The sequence below is a fragment of the Lissotriton vulgaris genome, chromosome 1_1 (assembly GCF_964263255.1).
Source record: "Lissotriton vulgaris chromosome 1_1, aLisVul1.2, whole genome shotgun sequence".
Lineage (NCBI taxonomy): Eukaryota > Metazoa > Chordata > Amphibia > Caudata > Salamandridae > Lissotriton > Lissotriton vulgaris.
Window position 1 is genome coordinate 1,054,938,827 of NC_141685.1, and position 20,717 is coordinate 1,054,959,543.

At 41.2% G+C, this 20,717-nt stretch overlaps 1 protein-coding gene across 1 annotated transcript in view; it reads right to left on the reverse strand.

Annotated features, from left to right (window-relative positions):
• LOC147748527 (uncharacterized) overlaps window positions 1–20,717 on the reverse strand; it is a 567,546-nt gene that overhangs the window by 499,036 nt on the left and 47,793 nt on the right. Inside the window, exon 2 of the mRNA XM_086936452.1 lies at window positions 1,287–1,438. Within this exon, the coding sequence (XP_086792578.1) occupies window positions 1,287–1,438 (152 nt within the window). The remainder of the gene's footprint in view (window positions 1–1,286; window positions 1,439–20,717) is intronic.

Here is a 20,717-nt window from a genome sequence, read left to right on the forward strand (position 1 = left end):
TACAAATGGGTAGTAGGGAGGAAGGAAGGGCAGGTAGACACTTGCTTCCATGCCCAGTTGTAGGGTTGACCCGCCATCCAAGAGTCCTGATTTCTGAGATGAGAATGCACAGCTGTACTTGGCAAAGGTAGGTTTCCTACTCCCCGATACCCCCAAAACAACAGCTACACTCATGTTGCACCCTCTTCCTAATTGAGACACAGTGATATTGTGATGTTTAGAAACTCCCTTAGCGAAGGATATTGGGGTGAGGGTATTTAAAGGGGTTGGATGGTTTTTATTAACGGCATACATTAGTCTGCAAAATAGTGGTTGGTGTCTGTCGAGGATTAGTTGCTCTGTGCCCTGGAGTCTTATCTGTAGATGAAGAATGTCTTTGCTTCCTTGCGTACCAGGCCTTAGCTGTCTTTGATCACATATGTGCTCTGCATGGTAGGGTTGTCTGTGTTGCTGCTTTAAATCCTGTTCTCAAGTGTTTGTTTTGTACTAACGTTCAGTTTTTAGTATATTTTTGCTGAACCCTGTTACTGTGTTTATTCTATGTTGGTGTCTTTATGTTTCCTAACCCACTTTAAAGAAAGCTGTCTTGGAGGGTGGATGTCCGGGCCGGTCACCTCAATGGAGTGTTGTGTGGCACTGACATCCATTGCTCGGAGTATCAGTGCCACAGACAATCATTGCCACACCAATCTTTTAGTGGGTATGAATCCGGCTGATGAATATACGCTTGAAAGTCATTGACAGTAATGTTCAGGATGAGGGGGATGAGCACGCAGTCTGTTTTATAACAATGTAGTGTCACAAGAAGTGGTCTTCACCTTTCTCATGGTAACTGCCTACTGTGCCTACTATTCCCCAACGGAGACTCACACACCTCTGTAATGCAACTCAAAGGTGACCTACAGCACCCTTGCTAAGTTAGCACAGGGGCCCACAAGCAGCTATCCCATAGCACCTCAATACTGACTTGCAACACCCTACACTGTTCTAATAAAATCGCACCCAGCAACCTTGCAGCCAGTGCAACTCAGTCACAACCTACAGCATCTGCTACCATTGAAGCACCAGGGGTCACAGATAGCTCTATAGATGCACCTCAATTTCAACCTGCATTGTCCATGGCCATGGCCATGGCCATTTGAATAATGTGACCCAAACACATCCCTGCCCATACTCCGCAATCTTGGCCAGCAGTGCTCCTGCTATTCCAGTACCTAGACCCACGCTGAGCTTGGCGATGTACCCTGTTTGATGAGTAATTAGAGAGGTCCATATTTTATTCTTACCCCAGTAGTTGCGGGGGTTACCCCCTGAGGGAGGTGCAGCAATCGCTCTTATGTTGCACTGGGCGGGGATGTTATCCCGACAGATCCTGGGGGTGTAACTCTCTTCATTTTCCATGGTGCCTGGTCCGCAGGTTCGCCTTTTCAGGGTCCTTCTAAGGAAAAAACACAAAATGGAAAGGCTAGTCAAAAGGGGAGGGGGCACAGAAAAATGCAGAGAAGAGAAAATAATGGAGATAGGAACCGCTGAAGGGAGAGGGGGGAAAAGGAGGAAGGACAGAAAACTGTGTAAAAGATGGGAAAAGAGGAGCGAGTACTGAGTAAAGGAAAACAAAAGGGAGAGCGGAAACTGCTAAAGGGGAATAAAGTGAGAGCAGAAACTGCTGACAGTATAGGCAAAGAAGGGCCAATGTTAAGGAAAAAAAGGGAATGGTGTGAGAATACTGATTGCTGTTATTTAAGGAAAAGGGGGAAAGCAAGCTTCAAAGAGAAGGCAAAACTGAAAGTTCGAGTTAGATGCCTGGCTCTGGATCAGCTCGAGGCCATCTTGGAACATCAAGCCCAAAAAACTGTGCTTTCATGGGAGATGTAGCCCAGTAGCTAGAGCTGTCCTTATTTGAACATGGATAACCAGGTTCGAATCCATGCCTTGGCTCAACATACTGGGAATCTTGACAAATCGTTTATTAACGCTGTGTGGAAAAACATGTGTAATTGTCTTTTGTTAAGTGCTCTTATGTATCTTTGGGACAGGTTTGTGCTATAAAAAACTTCAAAAATAAAAATGTCATTGGCCTGCCACCCACCCTCTAAACTCATGCGCCAGGAATTAAAGACAAAGCATTAACATTCGTTGTGAATAATAGATACCCATTTTGACTTAGATGATCTAGTAAAACCAGAAAACCTGGGATCAATCCTGGTTTCCTTGCTTGTCCAAATTGTATTATCCAAGGCAAGTATTTCATTTTACAAATCCTCCTTTTAAGGTCCTGCTTACCAGTTAGCACTATCTATTTGGTTTGCAAAAAGACCTATTACCAGCTTAAAGTGCACTTTTTGCCTGCCTATTGCTTACCATTGGTTGGCTTATTTTCACTCATTTGCATGCTTTTTATTTTCTTATGTTGGCTTTCTTTCCTCTTTTTGTGTTTGTCGCTTCCCTGGAGTAGCCCTGTTAAAAACTGCCTTCAATGAACTAAAAATCCGCACACGCAGACAAGCGGTTCTTGCTTGCTTCGACCCAGGCCTTCCCCCATTAAATGGGAAGATGGTCAAATTCCTGAAATGTCTGGAACTGAAACTAAAAAATCTGGAAGATGGCACCAGACCGGACTAGTTGAATATTGGCCAAGACACCACACTTGGACCTCACACCTGCACCAAACTGTTTTTATCAAAATTCTCTTGTTTTAAAAATAATATATTTTTCTAAAAATCTTTTATCCGAAGTTATGAGTTATCAATGTACTTTTGTAATGGTTTTAATTAACCTAAAACAATAAAATTACTTACTTACTTACTGCTTCCCTGGAGCATAGCCTCTTTACTTGTGTGCTTCAACTGCTTCCCTTTCAGGCACTATATTCTTCTTTTAGGTTAAACAATCCACAACAGTGATTTTTTAATTCCAACAGTCTGTTTTCTGTTCTTCTCCCTCGCCGCCTGGCACTGCGTTGCACTCTCTCCCCCGTGCTTCTTCCCATATTCTCTCCCTGTTGCACTAACCCTTGTGTGTTTTTCTCTCCTCTTTGCTTTCTCACTCATGTGCGTCTTCCTCAAGTGCTTCTTCGCCTCCCACCTACCTGCTTCCATTTGCTGTCCGCTCCCCCACCAGCAGTCTATTTTTACTTTTTGGATGTGGAGGACCAGGCAGCAAATTGCTGCTGGACCACCTACCTTAAAATCATGTTGGCACTACTTATATTTCTTTTTTTGAATTTATCAATCCATCTCAGATTGGTAAATACAAAAAATAGTACCTGTGTCATTTTGTAGATGCACATGTGTCATTCCGCTTTTTTAACTTTTCACCATGCTGCACAGTATCTTACAGCATGTACAGCATGGCTAAAAGGCCTTGGCGAAGATCCCAAAGGTAAGACCTAATGGCTTTGCTTATTCTTTATTATCACATATACGAGCACCTTCAAAAACGTGAGTTCAAGAAGTACGCTCCACAAAAACCCCTAGCGTTTTTCCTGTATGTTGGGCTGTTCTTTGGTGTTCCCAGGGTGGTGCCTATGAAATAGGCACCGCAGTAGGAACAGCAATGGCAGTACCTGCAAGGCATGGACTGCTGCAGTCCATGTTGTGCAAGCACTTTTGTGTATGCACATGGAGGGCACATGTTGTTCCCCCCTGTGTGCATCTACATGGCGTGAGGCACCAGGGGGCACTGTAGGGCCCAGTTCATTTCCTCACTGACACACTTTTCATGGTGATTGTGTTGTAAATGAATCTAGGACCCTAGTGTAAATTTTCCCGATTCATGGCCGTATATAGGTATACATTATCCAGCCCTTATATAGGCATAGAAATCAGTACCATATTTGGCCTGAGCCTTGCAGCCCAAATACGGCATGGCTACTTCCACTAAGTTCCGAGAATTAACAACGATTTCTTGGAAAAACCCGCCTTCATCAGCTAGGGACTTCCCCCTGCTTGAATATTGATTTATCCAAGAAATTCTGGAGTTTTCAAAGAATTGAGTCTTTGAGTGACGTTATTAAGTCCAATCATACGTCAAACTCGGCACCTTCAAGGTATAAATATGCCTAGGTTTGCCCTGACAAACACACAGTGGTTTGGAGCAGATCGACTAACTACTTGCCCGACGCCCTGCAGCAGCAAGTGCCGAAGGAAGACGACCCTCCAGCTGACACACTGACAGATGCTGTCTTTTTTCTTGCCGAGGAATCCAGTTCCAGTGTTTCCGGCTTACCCTTGCGGGTATCTGGGAATTTGAGTCCTGAGAGAGAGATACAAGACCTCCTTCATTCTAAAACCAAGGTACAGAGCTGATTAGACCCTTAGAGAATTTTTGATTATATCCTTGGCAGAGAAATACTAAACTTAAGCTACTCCTCACTTACTTCTTCCCTTGTACTAGACTTAGGTTAGGTACACCGGGGTAGGCGTATTTTAGAAGCACCAGTTGGATTCTTTTAGCCATCATTTTAACTCTGTATGTATTTTATACGTTTTAGGCAATTTATGGCTTAGAAACCATATCATGCTTTTACAGTACTACTTTATAATACTTTTCATATTATATGCCTTGTACTTTATTACAAGTATTACTATTGTATCAGTACATTTCTTATGCTTGAGAAAGAAGACTGTTCAATAAATACTTTTATTGAAAACGCCCGTCTCTCTATTTTCTCAGCACCTCTGGTGAAACGAAGCATGCACGATTGACTGAGTAAAATAGCTATCTATTGTTTCCGCGACTCTAGAGATTGATTTCTTATTCTTGGGAAACAAAGTTGTCATGTTTATGAGGATGTCAGAAACTAATCCCTTCTTGTTTATTCGAAAATGTTTCTAGTGACCTCTGAGCTCGCTGGCACTCACTATTAAGTCTAATATATACGATAGAGACCTAGTTGACCTCAGTCCTACGTCTAATCTATAGTATATGTTATTCCAATGCGCAGAGCCTATTGGGAATATAGGAACTACACTACATGGCGCCCAACGTTTGGTAAGGCGATAATTTAACACTAGATACTAGAGTAACTCAGTCGTGCTTTTCACAAGACCCCTTTTTCCCGTTAAATACTCCAATAGACGTCTGGAGTGGGTAAAAGGTTAATATCCGCCAAAACTGAGTAGGACGAAAATCCAATGTATTAGTTTTTGGTTTGTTCAATGTTGAAGGATACAGTGTTCCAAAATATTGTGCACCTAATCTTTGTTGCCTTGAACCTACTCTGCAAACTTTTACAGTCAGTAAAATAATGATGTCTGACGAAGAATTAGCTGCAGCTGCAGCTGCAGCTCAAGCAGTTTTAGATGACAGAAATAGGCCAGACAATGACCCAGATGCTATAAACATACCGGTGAATGTAAGAAAAACTATAACCTACAAACTGATAAATAATGGTGTATCAGCAAGAGGTGGTAAAGTAATCTTTGTTATAGAGGCACATGAATATCTGCAAACAGAGGTATTCTATTCATGGATTCACTTTCCTCTGGCAGACGGAGGAACACACGAATTCCACTACTACAAAGTAGAGGAACCTCCAGAGGAATATGTTCCTTACGAGGACATTGAAATTCCATTAACTTACCAAGAGCATCAGCTCTGGTTTAAAGGCACCCTAAAACACGAAAATCACATTACGAGGCTCGGTCCACTAGGTAGACCAGGAGCTACATGGCCAGTACTAGCCAGCTATACACCACATCCTGACATAGAAAAAATGACAGGTCTAGAACTGTTAGCTCAGCTGAAAGAGTTAATTAAAATACATAGACAATTGGTACAATATGTCATGCGGACCTTAACAGTACAACCTACTGTAAGGATTCCACAGCAAACCCCTTACCAGGGGAACACAAACAAAATTTTCACCACAGACTATACAATCAGTCATTGGAAAATTGACTGCCAAAAGGGAACAAATTCCATTTTGGTTAGCACAAAAAATTACTCAAAGTGAGGCAGTTTTCGCTGATACTACACCACATGAGAAACATAGAATTCTGACAGTCTGTTTACCAATGGGGATAGCACCACATGTGGAGGACTGTGACACTTGGGGTACAGTTTTTGCTTCAATCTACATGAAAACACATGGTGTACCGTCTGTGGCGGTAATACCAGACGTTCTAAGACAGATTCAGAATGAATACGGTCCAGAACCGGCCTTAAATCTAGGTATGAAATTACTGAAAGATTTCAAGCAGGTCTCAGCAATATTATTAGCTAACATTAAAGTTGAAGCAGCATCCATGGCAATCCTCCAAAAGTTAAAAGAAACAGATATAGCAGAACAACCATATGAGCTTGCTAGAATTATTGAAAAAATCTTATGAAGAACTAGGTAGAGATAGTTTGGGTGGGAAACCGTTAAAACCCCAACAAACTGAAAATCCTGAAAAAGTTTTTATTAAAAATAATCTCACTACTCCTAAGAAGAAGTGGGAAAGTAATAAACAGACTGTTCCTAAAGAGAAACGTTCTCAGTCCAGAGGAAGATCTCCCCAACGGGGAGGTAGGTCTCCCCAACGGGAGCCCTCTGAAAAAAGGTATAACCTTAGAAATAGGGATACTATAGGAAAACCTGATAGATATCAAGATACTGATACTCGTCCCTCTCGTACCTATCAGACTTCTACGCAGAAATCCGACAGCAGATCAGAGCAGAAAGAAGAACGCGTGAAGTCCAAAGAAGAACAGGACGTTCCAAAAAATAAGAAAACTCAATTCACCAAGAAGAAGGTAGCAAGCATAAAGATCAGACATGCCGAGGATCTTGAGGACACAACTCAAGAACAGGGAGTGGGCTCAGGCAATGCTAGACAGCGCAGCCGAAGTCACCATAGACGCAGGATCCTGATGGATCATCTGGAGACAGTGGACTTGAATGAATGCATTCAGGTTGAAACTGCCGACACCTGGGTTAGTGTACCCCATAAGTTATATGAAGTAACACTCTTGATGGAGGGGGACATAACTAGAAAAATAAGAGCACTCTTTTGGGAGAAGCTCTCTAAGGGCTATGACATTCTTCTAGCTGAACAAGACTGGCCCCCTGAATTTGTTAGGGAGTGCCCACATGGCGAAGAGATAGTTATGCCATCCTTCTCAAATCATATTCCTATTCATAAAAAATACACCTATGCCAGAAAATGGGCTAGGGCCCAGGCTCCAGCATTATATAAAAATCATGTGGGATGGGATGAGGATTCTCCTCACCATAAAATCCAGTTTAAAATCAACCTACTGCACAGAGGCAGTATCCAGTTAACCAAGAAGCTAAGAAACAAGTCAGGGAGATTTTAAATCAACTTTAATACCAAGGGGTGATTGAAACATGCCTTTCGTCAAAAAAGATTCCCTTTGGGCACCTTGTACTGAAGACAACAGTTCTCTCATTCACATAAAACAGATAGCGCATAAACACTTACACAATACTTTGAAAAACTATGAAAGCAATGTATTAAATCTTAGAAAAACTAATATAAATATAATCCTGTACTTTTATTTATACACAATTAAAATTCAATGAAAAATTGGGAGACAGACATCAAAAGAAAGAAAATTACATACAAAAATCATACATAACAGAAAATTAATTCAGCCAATAGGTCAGAATTATCCCCAGTTCATGTACAATGTATTTTTCCTTTAGCGTCGACGCGTTTCGGTGGATATATGTATATGACCACCTTCCTCAGGATAACATATAATGTCGCCCCAATGGTTCTCTAATCCTGTTAAGATAAAATCCCTTCTGACCTAGGGGTATACGCCTCCTATTCAAAAGTTCTCGTCCTGCGAGAGTCAGGAAATTCACATAGGATGGACGGAGCATATAGATCTAGCTCGCCATTCCAACCATAGTCACGGTAAAATAGGTTTTGATAAGGCCTTGGAATTTGCCAGAGGTCCTCCACAAGTCAATCCTCGAATCACAGGTGCTTGTGAATCATCCACAGTAGACTTTGGACTTGTTTCCGGATTTAAGTCGACTGCAGTAGGGACATCAGCTAATGCACGAGTATTTGACACATCGGGCAATAAGTAATATTTATATATGCAGGCGGTAGGATATCATCTCCAACTGGCACAGCACGTGACTGTAGATAATGCACGTCAGTAGCTTCTACCGAATACGATTAATAAGGGTATTACGCCCTCTCGGTGTAAGGATAAAAATCGAGTGGAGCGCTTCCAATGTCAGACATGTATTTTCTTCGATATCACCATATCTTCATACCGCGTGCAGTCCTGGTCGCCTCAGAATGACTTTGATGTGATTGAAACATGCACCTCATCAATAAACAATCCTTTGTTTCCTGTCTCCAAACCAGACAATTCATATTGTCTAGTTATGGATTACAGACATTTAAACTCTTGTTGCAAAACATTTGCAGTACAAAATGCACACAGTGTAGCATTGATGAATAACATTGTGCAGAAAAAATATAAAACCACATTAGATATTTCAAATGGGTTTTTCTGTCAAAACATTGCACCTGAAAGCAGGCATCTGACCGCTTTCTCAGTTATGGGGACACAGCGACAATTTTGCCGTCCCCCTCAAGGATTCAAGAATAGTCCAGGCTTATTTTCAGCCAGGGTAACAGAGTTACTACAAACGTACGATGATGAGGCATTATCTTATGTCGATGACATCTATCTTACAGATGACGACTTGGACAGGCACTTGAAAAGAGTGAACACCATAATACTTGGGTTTGCTTCTGAAGGGTACAAATTCAATTTTAAGAAATCACGAATTGCCCACCTCAAAGTCATATTCTTAGGATACGAGTTATCAAGTGAAGGCAATAGCCTGGCAGTAAACTTCCTAGGGAAATGTGCGCTGCTCCAACCTCCAAAAACGAGGAAAAAACTTAGTCAATTCTAGGTTTCCTGAATTTTGGAAGAACTTATGTTCTGAATTACGCAGAAAGGGTTAAACCTCTCTATGAACTAATCAAACCTGATTTCAAACCAACACATTGGACTCAAACACACACAGAAATTTTGTGTGATCCGAATCATCTCAGGGAGATGCGGATTCACATACCTGACCTTTAATGAAGGTGAAAATGTACAAATAGCATATAAATCACACTTGTACACACAAGCGGAAGTAAAATTCACTTCTACAGAGAAAATTCTGACAGCGGTTCAAACTGCAGTAACAAAGGAGAGAGCCCTAGCGCAGGGTAAACGCATGATGATCGTTACACCTGTACCTGCTTTAGAGGCAGTGACAAAAGCAAACATTCCAAATGCAAAAGCTTTACATCCGAGATGGATACAATGGGTTAATTCTCTTGCTGCAACAGACGTTGAATACGTGTTTGACCCCTACTTAAAAACACAAGAATTCTGACAATACGAGTACAAATGTCCCCTGCCGACCGAAATTCTGCCTCTAGAACATTACGGCTGTATAATATATACAGACGGATCAGCACAACCCGCAATTGGGGGTAAACAAGCCTATAGTGCTACGTGCGCGATTGTTAAAGGTCGCTGGCACGAAGGCAAATTCAGACCCATGGTCACAAAAACTCAATCACTCGGAGACTGTACAGCTCAGCGAGCCGAACTACAGGCTTTTAAGATGGCGCTTGAAAATACCGATCGCGAATTCCGCACACTGATAGTGTGCGATTCGTATTACTGCGTATAATCTTACAATGAGTATCTACAGAACTGGGTTCAAAACGGTTTCAAAGACGCAAAAGGTGGCACAATCAAGCATAAAATGCTTTGGGAACAAGTAGTTCTTTTACAAAAAGAACTACAAAAGACTCACGTGATTCATACAATGAGTCATCAGCGTGATGGCATTAACGTTGCAGGGAATTCATTGGCTGATGAAGCCGCAAAGGCAGCTGTGCAAACGGCTTCCGTAGCTACAATCGCTTGCTCAAAAAGAGAAATAGATGGTGAAACGTTACTAGCAGTAAAAGCCTCTATGGAAGGTAATCATGCAGCGTTACCTCTAAACTATCCACTCGGTAGTACATACATAATTGATGCAAACTCCGTTCCTTTTGCTTGAATCCCTGGAGTGGGGGATAAAGTAATTCCAAACAGGAACCAGAGAGCTGCTTTGGTACACAAAGCACATATGGAAGAGGGTCTGAGACATCACAGGATCTTAGAATCTCTAATAGAACTAGAAGAGATGTACTGGTGGCCAGGAATAAGCATTCAAGTTTACAGATTTGGAATAAACTGTGATACCTGTTACAGATATCATAGCTTTGACAACCACCAGATACCTGACCACAGTGTAGCCAGCCCAGTACAGATACCTATGTTAGACAGCATTAGACTATCTAGACGCAGATGTCACCATGGACAGATGCGATCCCACAACTACTAGGACAAGATTTATTTGGATGTGGCTCCAGTGCTCGGCTGATGCCAGAACTGTTATAAAGGATTTGCAAGTGTTTATCGACACATACGCAATCGGCACGCTACATTCTGACCAGGGCCCTGCGTTTAGCTCTCGAGCTTACAAGGAGGCCATGGATAATTTGGGCGTTGTATTGCGGTATTCTAGTCCCTTCCATCCTGAGGGTAATGCGGTAGTGGTAAGAAAAAAACGTGACATAAAGCAATCCATAACAGCTAAGGTATTAGGTCCGGGTGATGGGTGGGTCAAACATCTAATAAGTGTCCAACATAGTCTGAACAATCTGCCAAGAAATTCTCTGGGGGGAATCACTCCGTATGAATTACTGTTTGGTACTAGAATGTTAATCAAAGACCTTGATTGTCAAACTTCAGTGGTGGAACAAAAACCCTTTGATGTCAAAGAACGTTTGGCTGTCTTACAGGACTTAAACGAAACAAGAAGTAGTCTAAGTAACACAAAACAAAAGCCAGGAGCCACTGAAGAAAAACCACCTGTCCCAGCAAGACCTGTCTGGATTCCAAAGATTGGGGATCTAGTCAGAGAGAAGATCGCGGTGAAAAAGGAATTTGGGCCTTCTAACAGAAAAGCAGTACCTGTCTTGGCATTCCAAGGAACAAGATCAATTGTACTACCGCCCCTTTCTGGTAAAAGGGAGAACAGAGTTGTGTCCATCGACCTGGTCAAACCACAATCATGTGGCCAATAATTAGTAGTAGGCCCAGTGGACTCCCAAGATGTAGCAGAAGACCAAATCTCACTACTATCCAAGAGGTTCAAACTGAAAGACTTACCACCTTTGATAAACCTGTAGTAAGAAAAGAAGGACTATGTAACAAAGCCATGGAACTCGTGCCTCTTGAGACCCAAATAATAGTTCGTCAAGAAACACCTGTCTAGAATGATGTAGCCTCTGACTATACCAATATGACAAAGGAAGAAGCAACTCCAAAGATTAATAACAATCCTGATGCAATTCCAACAATTGACAGAACTGCCTCTGGCTATTTCATCAACTTTGATACATTTTCTGAGGATCCCAGTGAACCCTAAGAAATGCCAGCAAATAAACCTATCAAAGAAAAAACATCAGAACTCTTTCATCAACTTGAGAAAATATATCTGGTTTCACCATGGATTGAATTTTGGATTGTGTTAGGTGTACTTTTCCTCCTGCTCTGGATCATTTTGGTTTTAAGCTTGGGAAAAATGATAAATGGAACATACAGTACAATGGACACAGCAAGTCAGAAAATCAACTTGGTCCTAAAACCTCACAAATCATCTCATCGTGAAAAAAGAGACTTATCAGTGAACATCACAGCCTTTCCTATACCTGGTGGTATAGCATGGGACAGAACTGATTATGACATCTATGGCCCAGTGGAGCTGCTGAAGATTCCACACCAGTTCAAGGTTTATTTAAGTGACTTTGTATCACCCAGCACATTTTCTGATGATTGGGACTTTGAGACTATTAATAATATGATGTCAGATTTAGAAATGTCTGCAAAATTTACTGAACATGACTATTTAGAAGGGTCATCAGATTATGAACAAATGTATTGTTTTAATCATTATAGTCATCATTATTTGCATAAATCTGCAAGCCCTAGGAATTTTTTTACATATAATCAATGGGAACATTGTCCAACGCCACCAAAAGGCAGCTCAAAAACATTTTATGAAAAATGTCCCTACTTCTCAGGGTTTAATGTTACAAATCCAGAAACTTTTTATTTCAAGAATGTAAATAAGACAGGAATGAAAACAATGTTGACCAATACTAAACAAATTTATTCTGCAAACTTTTATGCTCAAATGTCTACATTAGGTTTCGACTTTTGGAAAGACAACATTGAGACAAAAACGGTCTGGGGCACGAAAGACTGGCAGGTGCAAGGTTTAGAAGTCCTATTTTGATCATGCCTTATACCAGAACAATTAATGTTTTTAAATGACACTGTTCATCAAACTTCTTGTCTTGGCATAGCTAAGATAAAAGATTTAAATAAACCGTCTATACTTAAAACCACTTCTGAGAGTAATGATACTACAGAAAAGGAGGTAGACGTACCATATATTTTAACACAAAACAGAACTAATCCTGATTGGAAAAAATGGTTAATCTGGCCCACAAACACCAATAACTGTCATGATAGATTCCTGAACAAAACACAGGGGTTAAAACTGAACAGGCCAGATCCAAGATACTCCCAGAGACAACATCCAGGGATAGTAACAACATACAGTGTAGGAAAACTATGCATTGAGTGGCTAAAGACATCCACAATTCCGGAAATCAAACAACACTTATCTTTACTTAAAGAAGGCAATGATTCGCGAGATTTCTTAATGGAGCCTCGCAAACCACGGCAAAAACGTTTCATATACGCCGGTATATACGCTGTGTACAACGAAGCTTGGAAAATAACGCAAATGGAAATTGCAGAAAGAATACGAGAAATTGATCATATTAATTTAGAGAAAGCTTTTTCTGTAGTGGACAATGGGTTAATGACTCTGTCCTCTAGGATATATTCATTGGACAGCATTGTATCCTGTGCAATTGACATTATGGAACAGGACTTGCTAATGTTACAACATGGCCAGTCTCAATTACGTTCTATAATGCAGTTAGGCTGGACGTTGAAAAATCTTCATTCAGGCTTCGTGCCATGGCGTCTAATCAACACAACGTCATTGTTTGCTGTATTTAACGTTACAGATAAACTAATCTCTTTGGCACAAAGAGGAGCAGACTATACGGTACTGAGCATTGAAAAACTGGAAAGATTACCATTGACAGTTTCTGAGAAGCCTGTCATTGAATGGACAATACATGGCACCATTACGATACCAGTGATGATTTTCCAATTTCAGTATTGTCTACAGCATATACCAGCGGGCCTGTATGAAAGCTTGGGTAAAGAATACATTAAGTTGACCTGGACTTTACCTTACACACACAAATGTTGGAATAAGGGGAAAAAGGTATTCCTTAGTGGTAAAAATTGTAAGAACTTACTAAGCGGTACACTTTTGTGCCAAGGTATTAATTTACACGGAGTCTGCAACGGTTCTGCAAATAACCTCTCTTGCCACCTGCACAGTACACCCTCCACAGTGATAGAACCAATTTTCAGGCAACTATCCAATGGCAGTTACGTTATGTTGAATGATCACAGCTGTTGTGGCATGTTGCCAGGAAAAGCTTATCTAGTTAGTGTGTCGTCCATGGTCACTTGTTGTATGCAAGTATTGTATCCAACGCACAAGACAGACAGTGGGACGGCATTATGGCCTTCACTGAATATCTTTTCGATACGAATTGATACTTTAAGCAGAATAAAAGCCATTCTTTTGCAAAAATCTGTGCCACTGACCTCGCCTAAAGAAACGTATGACCTGCAAGTTGCGAGGACATCTGCAGAGATACATGCATTATTATCAACAAACTTCCCAGTACATTTCGCAGAAATGGAAGTCAAATATTAAATATGTCTGATACCAGTGGCATCGCACATGTATTTAAGACAATTTTTTCGGGACTGTAAACACCATTTGAAGCGGTCCTCTGCATTTTTCCAAATTTCGTGCACTCTGTGTTCGGAGGTCTGCCTCTCATCTTGGGACTCGTAGCAGGAATTCTATTTTTATTCCTTCTGCTCCGATAAGGCAAGTCCGGTAACCGACGATACCCAGACTACCATGGAAGGGACCCTCCTTGCCATGAGGTATCGTGAGAGAATCACACAGATTCTTGGCTTGGCTCATTTAAGAGATCTGAACACAACCTGGTTTCTTTCATTCAGACCAATCTGGCAAGATTGCATCTTACCTGCTCTACGTTGCCTGCTTTGCGGAGAAGAATGCGTGTTGGACATTTGTCTTACACAATCTGGCAAGATTGCATCTTACCTGTTCTACGTTGCCTGCTTTGCGGAGAAGAATGCGTGTTGGACATTTGTCTTACACTTCCATCAGTCCTGCCATCGGATGTCGACGCCTTGCTAGGTCCAGTAACGACTCATGCATCATGTTGTCCCCAACGGCTACCAATCCTGATGACGGCATTCATTGAGGTCTCACCAGTAAGTCTAACTGAGGGTGAGATACGAGGATCAACAGGCACACAGGTACCATCTGATATGAACACTGCTAATGCGGCACTTGGCGCTGACGGCAATGCTTCTCATCTGTGCACATTTGATCTGCTTGATCAAGTAGTTCTACTTTCACCTACTATGGTAAACGAATTCTTTGCCAGCCTAGACGATCTGATGTTTTCTCCTGACACCGGGAATAACTTTTGATTCATGTACACATCGTTCCCTGAACTCTGAAATTCGGCCTTCACTTTTTCAAAACAAAGACTTCTAACTTTGGAAATCTGTTTTTTTCACAACCAATTGAATTTTTCTCTCCAAAAACATTGAACTTTTGGCACAGACTAATCTGCTTAAAGTGAAACTATTCTTAGAGAACAAGAAATTCTTTATGAACACTTCCTAGAGAAAATATTTGGCCTTGTCCCCAATACTACAAACTATTGATAGGTTATGTCATGCTATGAAATGGTCTTGACTTTTTTTTTCTGTATTTAAGAGCCATTTTTCATAAATGTAATTATATGATTCATTCAGTTTGCATTATATGTACAATGCTTTATGCTTAGAATGACATCACTTCCTTAAATGCGTACTGTAGAAATGCTAATTTTCTCGTGTACAACCAGTTCAAGTGCATTTTCATGTATTTTGGGTGGGATTGTAAACACTAGCTTTAGATATGTTCAGTGCTTATATGTTTAGCCTTGTTGAACATAGGATCGTGGAGTGGGTGTTGTAAATGAATCTAGGACCCTAGTGCAAATTTTCCCCATTCATGCCCTTATATAGGTATACATTATCCAGTCCTTATATAGGCATAGAAATCAGTACCATATTTGGCCTGAGCCTTGCAGCCCAAATACGGCACGTCTACTTCCACTAAGTTCCGAGAATCAACAATGATTTCTTGGAAAAACCCGCCTTCAGCAGCTAGGGACTTACCCCTGCTTGAATATTGATTTATCCAAGAAATCCTGGAGTTTTCAAAGAATTGAGTCTTTGAGTGACGTTATTAGGTCCAATCATACATCAAACTCGGCACCTTCAAGGTATAAACCCCCTTTTGTACTTCAATACCGCTGCACCACCACCAGGGATCCTTGATCCCTAGCAGTTGTGGTGGTCCCAGGGTGGAACAACCGTTCTGGTCGTAATAGGGCGGTCAGAAATCCACCACTGCCACGCCCCTCCAAATCTGGCAGTCCGTGGACCGCCAGACTCGTATAACCTCCTTAGTCTCATGGGGTACACATGATAACTGACTTGCCAGTTAGCTCACTAATAGCATTATCATGGCTGTGGTAGGGATGTTTCCAGGCTCATGTTTGAAAACTCGTTTTTAATAAATACTTCTAAATTCAGTGATGGAAACTGATGTATTAATGTGAAACACTGTAGCAAGTATATATTTTTAAATTGGCAAAGAGATTATAATATTTTTACATATGTTGCTTGAATGAAATACCAAATATGTTCACTGCTCGGCTCGTGACTGGGCTCATACAACCAAGCCAGGGCCTTGGCTGGGCTCTCGCTCGCCTCTCCCTGTTAATTTGTTGACTCCATCACCTTTACAAAAAACGTGCGAGACCAAGACGTTCTGAGGAGAGACGTGTAAAGTAAGGGACAGCAGAAAGCTTGAAGAGACAGGGGAAAACCAAGAACAGAAAGAACTGGTGGGACCATTTAGTAAGAAAGTTAGGGTTGGACTGGTCCCATGTTTCAGCCCTTTGTCCATCATCTTGTTGCGTGTGCTACATTCCACTTCAGTAGCCACGGGTATGCAAGGGTATGCCCAGATGTGGCTCCCTTGCTCGCTGTGTCACTGGATTCAAGCTAGCCTGGCTGATGAGGGGTGATACACCGAAACCGGTCCCAGGATGCTTGTTTTCAGTCTATATGGGATCTGGCCTGGCAATTAGGGCTGGACTGTTCCCATGAGGAGCAGGGTCAAGACTGATTTGCTTATGGTTGGGTCCAAAGTGGGGTGGCAAAGTGAGCAAAAGAATGATGGATTCAACTTAGATCTCTTCACTTGGGTTAAAAAGTTTCAGCACCCATCCATTATCTTGTTGTGTTTGCCATTTCGTAAGAGAGAGCAGTGGCAGAGATGAAGCAGATAGTGCTGAGTGAGAGAGTAAAAGAAAAGAGAACAAGGCTTGCAGCGGGGGAAGGGTATTTAGACAACATATCAAGTTTTAAATATTGGGAGACAGAAATATTAGAAATAAATATTGCAATACAAAAATATTGTAATGCAGAAATATTGTTGTCAAAAACATTGTTTTTTCAGATGTGTACTATTGTTATTAATAATATTGTTGTTAATATCGCTTTTATTAACCTCTTCAGCATGGCGCGAATTTTCGCGCTGTGCTGAAGATTCGAAAAACGGGTGTGGTCATGACGGAATGGTTCCGTCATCAGCACAGCCCAACCGACGCTGATGACGGAACCGTTCCGTCATAAGCATCGAAGGGGTTAATATAGTTGTAAATATTGTTTTTTAAATATTTTAATGTGTTTTAATATATATATATATATATATATATATATATATATATATATATATATATATATAGTCACAAGTTACTCCATTTTACCGGGGCCCTCAGCTCTGCAGGGCGAGCTCTTGAGACAGGAACGGAGAATCCTGTAGTCACACAACATCAAAGGAATAGAGCCCACAGCTGCGATATCTTCTCAAACTGACGCTTTATTGGGTCTGTGCACAGCAGTTTCAACTTTAAATCCTGACGCGTTTCGGCGCGCATGCGCCTTGTTCACAGGTAAGTAGAATCGAGTCCCAGTGGTCAGGTAGTCTGTAGATAAGACCACATTACCCAGAAAGCATCCTTATTCAAATTAGGTGAAATTGAACATCCTCAGTAATTTCGATGCATTCGGGTACATTTTAAAAAGCATAATGCTGTTTGCTGCCACGCACAAAAAATTATTTGCTTGGGATGGAAGGTCGCAGTCTGCCAGAAGGAGAGAAAACCTCCTTCGTCTCCCTTTCTCTTAAACTGCACCCAATCAACACGGAAGTCCATTAAGTTGGTGTAGTTGCTGAGCGAGCCGTGCCCCTCCATATGAACAGTCACAAGTTACTCCATTTTACCGGGGCCCTCAGCTCTGCAGGGCGAGCTCTTGAGACAGGAACGGAGAATCCTGTAGTCACACAACATCAAAGGAATAGAGCCCACAGCTGCGATATCCTCTCAAACTGACGCTTTATTGGGTCTGTGCACAGCAGTTTCAACTTTAAATCCTGACGCGTTTCGGCGCGCATGCGCCTTGTTCACAGGTAAGTAGAATCGAGTCCTAGTGGTCAGGTAGTCTGTAGATAAGACCACATTACCCAGAAAGCATCCTTATTCAAATTAGGTGAAATTGAACATCCTCAGTAATTTCGATGCATTCGGGTACATTTTAAAAAGCATAATGCTGTTTGCTGCCACGCACAAAAAATTATTTGCTTGGGATGGAAGGTCGCAGTCTGCCAGAAGGAGAGAAAACCTCCTTCGTCTCCCTTTCTCTTAAACTGCACCCAATCAACACGGAAGTCCATTAAGTTGGTGTAGTTGCTGAGCGAGCCGTGCCCCTCCATATGAACAGTCACAAGTTACTCCATTTTACCGGGGCCCTCAGCTCTGCAGGGCGAGCTCTTGAGACAGGAACGGAGAATCCTGTAGTCACACAATGACATGTTGTGTGACTACAGGATTCTCCGTTCCTGTCTCAAGAGCTCGCCCTGCAGAGCTGAGGGCCCCGGTAAAATGGAGTAACTTGTGACTGTTCATATGGAGGGGCACGGCTCGCTCAGCAACTACACCAACTTAATGGACTTCCGTGTTGATTGGGTGCAGTTTAAGAGAAAGGGAGACGAAGGAGGTTTTCTCTCCTTCTGGCAGACTGCGACCTTCCATCCCAAGCAAATAATTTTTTGTGCGTGGCAGCAAACAGCATTATGCTTTTTAAAATGTACCCGAATGCATCGAAATTACTGAGGATGTTCAATTTCACCTAATTTGAATAAGGATGCTTTCTGGGTAATGTGGTCTTATCTACAGACTACCTGACCACTGGGACTCGATTCTACTTACCTGTGAACAAGGCGCATGCGCGCCGAAACGCGTCAGGATTTAAAGTTGAAACTGCTGTGCACAGACCCAATAAAGCGTCAGTTTGAGAGGATATCGCAGCTGTGGGCTCTATTCCTTTGATGTTGTGTGACTACAGGATTCTCCGTTCCTGTCTCAAGAGCTCGCCCTGCAGAGCTGAGGGCCCCGGTAAAATGGAGTAACTTGTGACTGTTCATATGGAGGGGCACGGCTCGCTCAGCAACTACACCAACTTAATGGACTTCCGTGTTGATTGGGTGCAGTTTAAGAGAAAGGGAGACGAAGGAGGTTTTCTCTCCTTCTGGCAGACTGCGACCTTCCATCCCAAGCAAATAATTTTTTGTGCGTGGCAGCAAATAGCATTATGCTTTTTAAAATGTACCCGAATGCATCGAAATTACTGAGGATGTTCAATTTCACCTAATTTGAATAAGGATGCTTTCTGGGTAATGTGGTCTTATCTACAGACTACCTGACCACTGGGACTCGATTCTACTTACCTGTGAACAAGGCGCATGCGCGCCGAAACGCGTCAGGATTTAAAGTTGAAACTGCTGTGCACAGACCCAATAAAGCGTCAGTTTGAGAGGATATCGCAGCTGTGGGCTCTATTCCTTTGATGATATATATATATATATATATATATATTATTTTATGTGTTCATATTGTTTGTATAATTGTGATTTTTTAAATATAGTTTGTTATTTTAAGTGAATGACAATTTTTTACTTAACTTCCCACTACATCCCACTACAAACCCAACAACCCACTACAACACTATAAATTACTTTTACCAATTAAATAAAAAATTGTCATTCACTTAAAATTACTAACTATATTAAAAAAATCACAAGTATTACATAATATACATATTTAATATCAATCACACACTGTGATTAATATTAATTATGTATATTATGTAATACTGATCTAATTTATTTATATTTAGGTGCAAGTTGCTAAGTTTGTAGGGGTATAGGGTGGGAAGTTAAATAGGTAATAATTAACCATTATTTTTTAATTGATCATGAATTCTGTAAATTGAGTAATAATCATATATCTTAGTTACATTTTAGGTGTGGGCTTCTGAGTTTGTAGAGGTATGGGGTAAGGAAGTTAAGTAACAATTAATTACCAATCAATTATTCATTTATTAATCATTTGAGTGATTTTTAATTATGTAATCCTGATTCCTTTTAGTTATATTTTAGTTGCAGGTTTCCAGGTTTGTAGGAGTATAGCATAGGAAGTTCATCAAGTAATAATTAAAAAAGAATTATTATAAATGTATAATTCAATATTTAATTGATTAATAATTATGCAAATTGTGTAATAGTTATATATTTTTGTTATATTTTAGGTGTGAGCAGATGGATTTATAGGGGTTTTGGGTGGGAAGATAATTATTAATTAACAATTATTTGTTAATTAGTTATGTAATTGACCATTAGTTATGTAAATTGTGTTTATTTATATTTTAGGTGTGGGTTGCTAGGTTTGTTGAGGTATAGGGTGGCAAGTTAAGTAATAATTTAATTATATATATATATAATGCTGTCGACATCATGGTGGGCCTGTGCGGAGGACGGCAGAGGGCCGTCCGAACTGCGCACGCGCCATTTTTTCTGCACCCCGGCGGAATGTCCGCCATGGCGAAGCAGTTAAGAGCATTTGTTTATATTTTTATTTTATTTGTTTGAGGTAGTCAACAGTCAAGTAAAAAGAGTGAATAATAATACAGTGTAGAGGCAATCAACTTTCTCTTACAGGCAGCTATGTTATTAGGGTGTTCGGGAGTGGTGTGATGTGATCTCATCTTCTGGTACTAGGATGCAGTCTAGCTGCTGTCCCAACTGCAACTTTCAGGAGAGGCTCAAGTGGCAGAGGTGCCGGGGTTTCTTTGAACTATTCCATGGTTCAAAGGCAACAGAGTCAGTGCACTCCTGAACCTATATATATATATGTATATATATGTATATCGAAATCCACAATCCTGCAGCACAGGGATTCCAGCGAACACCAGCACAATAAGCAGGTACAGACCACAACGAAGGGTGAAGAAGTGCTTTATTC